The sequence below is a fragment of the Coregonus lavaretus genome, assembly GCF_964263955.1.
Source record: "Coregonus lavaretus genome assembly, contig: HAP1_SCAFFOLD_554, whole genome shotgun sequence".
In the NCBI taxonomy this organism is placed as follows: Eukaryota; Metazoa; Chordata; class Actinopteri; order Salmoniformes; family Salmonidae; genus Coregonus; species Coregonus lavaretus.
The window spans coordinates 127,775-137,500 of record NW_028165634.1 but is presented as its reverse complement, the minus strand read 5'-3'; the positions used below and the strand labels follow the sequence as shown (position 1 = coordinate 137,500).

The following is a 9,726-nucleotide window of genomic DNA, read 5'->3' as shown; positions in this document are numbered from 1 at the left end:
TGTGTCCAGTGTCTGTGTGAATGTGTGTGTCCATTGTGTGTGTGTGTGTGTGTGTGTCCAGTGTGAGTGTGTGTGTGTGTGTGTGTGTCTGTGTGTGTCCAGTGTGTGTGTGTGTATGTGTGTGTGTGTGTGTGTGTACAGTGTGTGAACAGTGTGTGTGTCCAGTGTGTGTGTGTGTGTGTCAAGTGTGTCCAGTGTGTGTGTGTGTGTGTGTGTCAGGTTTGAGTGAGTGAGTGTGTGTGTGTCCAGTGTGTGTGTGTGTGTGTGTTTGTCCAGTGTGTGTTTGTTTGTCCAGTGTTTGTGTGTGTCCAGTGTATGTGTCCAGTGTGTGTCTGTGTCCAGTGTGTGTGTGTGTGTGTGTATGTGTGTTTGTGTGTGTGTGTGTGTGTGTCTGTGTCCAGTTTGCGTGTGTGTCCAGTGTGTGTGTTTGTGTTTGTGTGTGTTTGTGTGTGTCCAGTGTGTGTGTGTGTGTGTGTGTGTGTGTGTTTGTCCAGTGTGTGTTTGTTTGTCCAGTGTTTGTGTGTGTCCAGTGTATGTGTCCAGTGTGTGTGTGTGTCCAGTGTGTGTGTGTTTGTGGGTCCAGTGTGTGTTTGTGGGTCCAGTGTGTGTGTGTGTGTCCAGTGTGTGTAAGTGTGTCCAGTGTATGTGTGTGTGTGATACACTGATACACGTGCACACATACACACTGGACACACACATACACACACACACACAGTCTTTATATAACTTAGTCCAAGTGGTGGTCAGAATGTTTGTCTTAACTAGCCTGATAACTCCAACATGTCTGATATGAACATTGACATAAACCCTCTACATACTTGAGTTTCTCCAGTCTGCAGTGTGGATCCTCCAGTCCAGCAGAGAGCAGTCTGACTCCTGAGTCTCCTGGGTGATTGTAGCTCAGGTCCAGCTCTCTCAGGTGTGAGGGGTTTGACTTCAGAGCTGAGACCAGAGAAGCACAGCCTTCCTCTGTGACTAGACAGCCTGACAGCCTGCAAAGAGTCAAATCATATTAAAACCACACTGCTATTCTTTGGTGGTGAAAATAGTGGCAGTATATTTTTTCAACATTTTCAGTTAAATCAGTGTCCTGAAACCTGCTCTATCTATTCATAAATGGATGTATCATTATTAGAAATGACAAATTATCAAAGTATTGCTTATAGAGAGAAAAATGTATAGTCCAAATATTTGAGTAGACTGACCAGACCAGTTTAAAAAGCAGTATCAGTAAAAAGACAGACAGTGACGTATCAGATTTAGATTGTATTGAGTATACAGTCCACACTATATCTATTTTGACAGGGAAGCTAACATTTTAAATGTGGCTCTATACTCCAGCATTTTGGATTTGAGATCAAATGTTTCAGTATATAATGTCATTTTTTATTTGAGGGTATTTTAATACATATCTGTTTCACCGTTTAGAAATGAAAGCACTTTATGTATCTAGTCCCCCCATTTGAAGAAGTCATAAGTATTCTGACCAATTCACTTATAGTGTATTAAAGTAGTCAAAAGTTTAGTATTTTGTCCGATATTCCTTGAACACAATGACTACATCAAGCTTGTGACTCAAACTTGTTGGTTGCATTTGCAGTTTGTTTTGGGTTATGTTTTGCCCAATATTAAAATGGTTGATGATAACTGGAGTAATTTTCTGTCTAAGTGAGTAGATAACATGTTTCTAAACACTACTAAATTAATCCTGATGATGACATGATTGAGAAAGATCATGAATGAATCATGAATAATAATGAGTGAGAAAGTTATAGAGGCTAGAACAAAACATGCTAACCTCTCACCATTACCAATACCAGAGGGGGTATGATCCTTGTTCCTCTGTAACTTTCTCATTCATCATCATTCACGATTCATTCATGATTATTCATAATCATAGTAGCATCCACATGAATGTAGAAGTGTTCAGAAACATCTTCTATTCTTACTGACAATACAAGTGAAGTGATTCCAAAATGACAGGACATTATTCACCATTCAGTTTCTATTGGAGAAAACATCATCCAAAACACAACCAAGACAAACTGCAAATGTATTCAACAAGTTTGTAGAATCACAAGCTTGATGTAATCACTGTGGGTAAGGAATATGTGACCAAATACTAAACTTTGGACTAAATGAATTTGTCCAAATACTTATGACTTTTTCAAATGGGAGAACTAGATACATTAAGTGCTTTCATTTCTAAACAGTAAAACAGGTATGTATGAATACCCTGAAATAAAAGGTGACATTCTGTAATGTCGCCTAATATGAAACATTCTATCTAAAATCCAAAATGCTGGAGCATAGCACCAAATGTAAAACTGTAAGCTTCACTGTCCAAACACATATGGTGTGGACTATGTGTGCCTGGTAAACACATGTGGATCTGGTGAACAGTTATCACTTGTTGACCAACTACAGGAATACTGACCTCAGAGTCTCCAGTTTACAGTGGGGATTCCCCAGTCCAGCAGAGAGCAGCTTCACTCCTGAATCCTTCAGGACATTGTTACTCAGATCCAGCTCTCTCAGGTGTGAGGGGTTTGACTTCAGAGCTGATACCAGAGAAGCACAGCCTTCCTCTGTGATTAGACAGCCTGACAGCCTGACAGAAAATAGTGGCAGTATATTTTTTGTGTCCAGTGTGTGTGTGTGTGTGTGTGTGATACACTGATACACGTGCACACATACACACTGGACACACACATACACACACACACACACACACACACAGTCTTTATATAACTTAGACCAAGTGGTGGTCAGAATGTTTGTCTTAACTAGCCTGATAACTCCAACATGTCTGATATGAACATTGACATAAACCCTCTACATACTTGAGTTTCTCCAGTCTGCAGTGTGGATCCTCCAGTCCAGCAGAGAGCAGTCTGACTCCTGAGTCTCCTGGGTGATTGTAGCTCAGGTCCAGCTCTCTCAGGTGTGAGGGGTTTGACCTCAGAGCTGAGACCAGAGAAGCACAGCCTTCCTCTGTGACTAGACAGCCTGACAGCCTGCAAAGAGTCAAATCATATTAAAATCACACTGCTATTCTTTGGTGGTGAAAATAGTGGCAGTATATTTTTTCAACATTTTCATTCATACCAGTGTCCTGAAACCTGTCATATCTTTCATAAATGAATGTATCATTATTAGAAATGAAAATTATCAAAGTATTGCTTGTAGAGAGAAAAATATAAAAGTACAAATATTTGAGTTGACTGACCAAAGCAGTTTAAATAGCAGTATCAGTCAAAAGACAGACAGTGAGGTATCAGATTTAGATTGTATTGAGTATACAGTCCACACCATATCTATTTTGACAAAGATAACATTTTAAATGTGGCTCTATACTGCAGCATTTTGGATTTGAGATCAAATGTTTCATATGAGGTGACAGTATATAATGTCACCTTTTATTTTAGGATATTTTCATACATATCTGTTTCACCATTTAGAAATGAAAGCACTTTATGTATCTAGTCCCCCTATTTGAAGAAGTCAAAAGTATTCTGACCAATTCACTTATAGTGTATTAAAGTAGTCAAAAGTTGAGTATTTGGTTGTAAACTCGTTGGTTGCATTTGCAGTTTGTTTTGGTTGTGTTTTGGGTTATGTTTTGTCCAATAGTAACTGAAAGGTGGATGATGACTGGAGTAATTTTCTGTCTAAGTGAGTAGATAACAGGTTTCTAAATACTACTAAATTAATCATGATGATGTCATGATTAAGAAAAATCAGGAATGAATCGTGAATAATAATGAGTGAGAAAGTTATAGAGGCTAGAACAAAACATGCTAACCTCTCACCATTACCAATACCAGAGGGGGTATGATCCTTGTTCCTCTGTAACTTTCTCATTCATCATCATTCAAGATTCATTCATGATTATTCATAATCATGGTAGCATCCACTGTGTCTGCCATGATTGAGAAAGATCATGAATGAATCATGAATAATAATGAATGAGAAAGTTACAGAGGCTACAACAAAACATGCTAACCTCTCACCATTAACATCAAATAAAAGGTGACATTCTGTACTGTTGCCTAATATGAAACATTCTATCTCAAATCCAAAATGCTGAAGCATAGCACCAAATGTAAAACTGTAAGCTTCACTGTCCAAACACATATGGTGTGGACTATGTGTGCCTGGTAAACACATGTGGATCTGGTGAACAGTTATCACTTGTTGACCAACTACAGGAATACTGACCTCAGAGTCTCCAGTTTACAGTGGGGATTCCCCAGTCCAGCAGAGAGCAGCTTCACTCCTGAATCCTTCAGGACATTGTTACTCAGATCCAGCTCTCTCAGGTGTGAGGGGTTTGACTTCAAAGCTGAGATCAGAGAAGCACAGCCTTTCTCTGTGACTAGACAGCCTGACAGCCTGCAAAGAGTCAAATCATATTAAAATCACACTGCTATTCTTAGGTGGTGAAAATAGTGGCAGTATATTTTTTCAACATATTCAGATATATCAGTGTCCTGAAACCTGCCATATCTATTCATAAATGAATGTATCGTTATTAGAAATGACAAATTATCAAAGTATTGCTTGTAGAGATAAAAACATAAAGTACAAATATTTGAGTAGACTGACCAGAGCAGTTTAAAAAGCAGTATCAGTCAAAAGACAGACAGTGAGGTATCAGATTTAGATTGTATTGAGTATACAGTCCACACCATATCTATTTTGACAGTGAAGCTAACATTTTAAATTTGGCTCTATACTCCAGCATTTTGGATTTGAGATCAAATGTTTCATATGAGGTGACAGTATATAATGTCACCTTTTATTTGAAGGTATTTTTATACAAGTCTCTTTCACCTTTTAGAAAAATAAAAGCACTTTATGTGTCTAGTCCCCCTATTTGAAGAAGTCATAAGTATTCTGACCAATTAACTTATAGTGTATTAAAGTAGTCAAAAGTTGAGTATTTGGTCCCAAACTCGTTGGTTGCATTTGCAGTTGGTTTTGGTTGTGTTTTGGGTTATGATTTGCCCATAGTAACTGAATGGTGGATGATGACTGGAGTAATTTTCTGTCTAAGTGAGTAGATAACATGTTTCTAAACACTACTAAATTAATCCTAATGATGCCATGATTAAGAAAAATAATGAATGAATCATGAATAATAATGAGTGAGAGAGTTACAGAGGCTACAACAAAACATGCTAACCTCTCACCATTACCAATAACAGAGGGGGTATGATCCTTGTTCCTCTGTAACTTTCTCATTCATCATCATTCACGATTCATTCATGATTATTCATAATCATGGTAGCATCCACATTAATGTACAAGTGTTCAGAAACATCTTCTATTCTTACTGACAATACAAGTGAAGTGACTCCAAAATGACAGGACATTATTCACCATTCAGTTTCTATTGGGAAAAACATCATCCAAAACACAACTAAAACAAACTGCAAATGCATTCAACAAGTTTGTAGAATCACAAGCTTGATTTAATCACTGCAGGTAATGAATATGGGACCAAATACTAAATTTATGACTACTTTAATACAATATAAGAGAATATGTCCAAATTATTACGACTTTTTCAAATGGGAGAACTAGATACATAAAGTGCTTTCATTTCTAAACAGTAAAACAGATATGTATGAAAATATCCTCAAATAAAAAGTAACATTCTGTACTGTCGCCTAATATGAAACTTTCTATCTCAAATCCAAAATGCTGGAGCATAGCACCAAATGTAAAACTGTAAGCTTCACTGTCCAAACACATATGGTGTGGACTATGTGTGCCTGGTAAACACATGTGGATCTGGTGAACAGTTATCACTTGTTGACCAACTACAGGAATACTGACCTCAGAGTCTCCAGTTTACAGTGGGGATTCCCCAGTCCAGCAGAGAGCAGCTTCACTCCTGAATCCTTCAGGTCATTGTTACTCAGATCCAGCTCTCTCAGGTGTGAGGGGTTTGAACTGAGATCTGAGACCAGAGAAGCACAGCCTTCCTCTGTGACTAGACAGCCTGACAGCCTGCAAAGAGTCAAATCATATTAAAACCACACTGCTATTCTTTGGTGGTGAAAATAGTGGCAGTATATTTTTTCAACATATTCAGATATATCAGTGTCCTGAAACCTGCCATATCTATTAATAAATTAATGAATGTTTCATTATTAGAAATGATCATATATTGATTGTAGAGAAAAACATAAAGTACAAATATTTGAGTAGACTGACCAGACCAGTTTAAAAAGCAGTATCAGTCAAAAGACAGACAGTGAGGTATCAGATTTAGATTGTATTGAGTATACAGTCCACACCATATCTATTTTGACAGTGAAGATAACATTTTAAATGTGGCTCTGTACTCCAGCATTTTGGATTTGAGATCAAATGTTTCGTATGAGGTGACAGTATATAATGTCACCTTTTATTAGAAGGTTTTTTTATACATATCTGTTTCACCGTTTAGAAATGAAAGCACATTTTGTATCTAGTCCCCCATTTGAAGAAGTCATAAGTATTCTGACCAAATATCTTATAGTGTATTAAAGTAGGCAAAAGTTTAGTATTTGGTCCCAAACTCGTTGGTTGCATTTGCAGTTTGTTTTGGGTTATGTTTTGCCCGATAGTAACTGAATGGTGGATGATGACTGGAGTAATGTTCTGTCTAAGTGAGTAGATAACATGTTTCTAAACACTACTAAATTAATCCTAATGATGCCATGATTAAGAAAAATAATGAATGAATCATGAATAATAATGAGTGAGAGAGTTACAGAGGATACAACAAAACATGCTAACCTCTCACCATTATCATCAAATAAAAGGTGACATTACATTCTGTTGCCTAATATGAAACATTTTATCTCAAATCCAAAATGATGGAGCATTGCACCAAATGTAAAACTGTAAGCTCCACTGTCCAAACACATATGGTGTGGACTATGTGTGCCTGGTAAACACATGTGGATCTGGTGAACAGTTATCACTTGTTGACCAACTACAGGAATACTGACCTCAGAGTCTCCAGTTTACAGTGGGGATTCCCCAGTCCAGCAGAGAGCAGCTTCACTCCTGAATCCTTCAGGTCATTGTAGCTCAGGTCCAGCTCTCTCAGGTGTGAGGGGTTTGACTTCAGAGCTGAGACCAGAGAAGCACAGCCTTCCTCTGTGACTAGACAGCGTGACAGCCTGCAAAGAGTCAAATCATATTAAAACCACACTGCTATTCTTTGGTGGTGAAAATATATTTTAAAAACATTTTCAGATACATTAGAGGCCTAAAACCTGCCATATCTATTCATATATGTATATATACACTATCAGTCAAAAGTTTGAACACACCTACTCATTCAAATTAGTAAAAAAAAACATTGTAGAATAATAGTGAAGACATTAAAACTATGAAATAACACATATGGAATCATGTAGTAACCAAAGAAGTGTTAAACAAATTAAAATATATGTTATATTTGAGATTCTTCAAATAGCCACCCTTTGCCTTGATGACAGCTTTGCACACTCTTGGAATTCTCTCAACCAGCTTCATGAGGTAGTCACCTGGAATGCATTTCAATTAACAGGTGTGCCTTCTTAAAAGTTAATTTGTGGAATTTCTTTCCTTGTTAATGCGTTTCAGCCAATCAGTTGTGTTGTGACAAGGTAGGGTTGGTATACAGAAGATAGCCCTATTTGGTAAAAGACCAAGTCCATATTATGGCAAGAACAGCTCAAATAAGCAAAGAGAAACGACAGTCCATCATTACTTTAAGACATGACGGCCAGTCAATACGGAACATTTCAACAACTTTGAAAGTTTCTTCAAGTGCAGTCACAAAAACCATCAAACGCTATGATGAAACTGGCTCTCATGAGGACAGCCACAGGAATGGAAGACCCAGAGTTACCTCTGCTGCAGGGGATAAGTTCATTAGAGTTACCAGCCTCAGAAATTACAGCCCAAATAAATGCTTCACAGAGTTCAAGTCACAGACACATCTCAACATCAACTGTTCAGAGGGGACTGTGTGAATCAGGCCTTCATGGTCGAATTGCTGTAAAGAAATCACTACTAAAGGACACCAATAAGAAGAAGAGACCTGCTTGAGCCAAGAAACATGAGCAATGGACATTACACAGGTGAACATTTGTCCTTTGGTCTAGAGTCCAAATTTGAGATTGTTGGTTCCAACCGCTGTCTCTTTGTGAGAAGCGGTGTGGGTGAACGGATGATATCCGCATGTGTAGTTCCCACCGTAAAGCATGGAGGAGGAGGTGTTATGGTGTGGGGGTGCTTTGCTGGTGACACTGTCTGTGATTTATTTAGAATTTAACCACACTTAACCAGCATGGCTACCACAGCATTCTGCAGCGTCACGCCATCCCATCTGGTTTAAGCTTAGTGGGACTATCATTTGTTTTTTAACAGGACAATGACTCAACACACCTCTATTTGACCAAGAAGGAGAGTGATTGAGTGCTGCATCAGATGACCTGGCCTCAACAATCACCCAACCTCAACCCAATTGAGATGGTTTGGGATGAGTTGGATCGCAGAGTGAAGGAAAAGCAGCCAACAAGTGCTCAGCATATGTGGGAACTCCTTCAAGACTGTTGGAAAAGCATTCCAGGTGAAGCTGGTTGAGAAAATGCCAAGAGTGTGCAAAGCTGTCATCAAGGCAAAGGGTGGCTATTTGAAGATTTTCAAATATAACATATATTTTGATTTGTTTAACACTTTTTTGGTTACTACATGATTCCATATGTGTTATTTCATAGTTTTGATGTGTTCACTATTATTCTACAATGTAAAATTTTTTAAAAATAAAGAAAAACCCTTGAATGAGTAGGTGTGTCCAAACTATTGACTGGTACTGTATATAAATGAATGAATGTATCATTATTAACAGTAGATAACATGTTTCTAAACACTACTCAATTAATCCTTGTGTGTGTGTGTGTGTGTCCAGTGTGTGTGTGTGTGTGTTGTCCAATGAGTGTGTGTCCAGGTTCTGTGTCTAGTGTGTGTGTGTGTCCAGTGTGTGTGTGTATAGTATGTGTGTCCTGGGTGTGTGTGTGTCCAGTGTGTGTCCAGTGTATGTGTGTTCATTGAGTGACACAGGAATACTGACCTCAGAGTCTCCAGTTTACAGTGGGGATTCCCCAGTCCAGCAGAGAGCAGCTTCACTCCTGAATCCTTCAGGACATTGTTACTCAGATCCAGCTCTCTCAGGTGTGAGGGGTTTGACTTCAGAGCTGAGACCAGAGAAGCACAGCCGTCCTCTGTTACTCCACAGCCTGACAGCTTGACAGAGAGATCATCATGATTTCACAAACACACTGTTAATTTAACACCAGTAGTGTATAAGGACAATGGCAGATGCATTTGGTTTATTCTCTTAAACAACATATAGATTCATCTTCTGTCTCCTAGAATTGTATGGTCATATTGTTATACTAAATAATAATATGCCATTTAGCAGACGCTTTTATCCAAAGCGACTTACAGTCATGCGTGCATACATTTTTTTTTTTTTTTGTGTACGGATGGTCCCGGGGATCGAACCCACTACCTTGGCGTTACAAGCGCCGTGCTCTACCAGCTGAGCTACAGAGTACCACAATGTGAACATCAATGCAGTGATTCAATATGTTTTTCAATATAGTATTATATACATACTATAATATATATTTTTCTCTAAACTGATGATTAGTACTTAAATATACTTTTATTTAC

General features: G+C 38.3%; 1 protein-coding gene across 1 annotated transcript in view; it reads right to left on the bottom strand.

The window, feature by feature from the left end:
- LOC311115658 (uncharacterized protein) overlaps positions 1 to 3,815 on the bottom strand; it is a gene marked incomplete at its 5' end in the record, with an annotated part of 80,225 nt that extends 76,410 nt beyond the window's left edge. The window contains 5 exons of the mRNA XM_084190817.1: positions 819 to 992; positions 2,438 to 2,611; positions 2,844 to 3,017; positions 3,109 to 3,115; positions 3,806 to 3,815. Coding sequence (XP_084046943.1) covers positions 819 to 992; positions 2,438 to 2,611; positions 2,844 to 3,017; positions 3,109 to 3,115; positions 3,806 to 3,815 — 539 coding nt within the window. The remainder of the gene's footprint in view (positions 1 to 818; positions 993 to 2,437; positions 2,612 to 2,843; positions 3,018 to 3,108; positions 3,116 to 3,805) is intronic.
- Between the last annotated feature and the right edge of the window lie 5,911 nt (positions 3,816 to 9,726).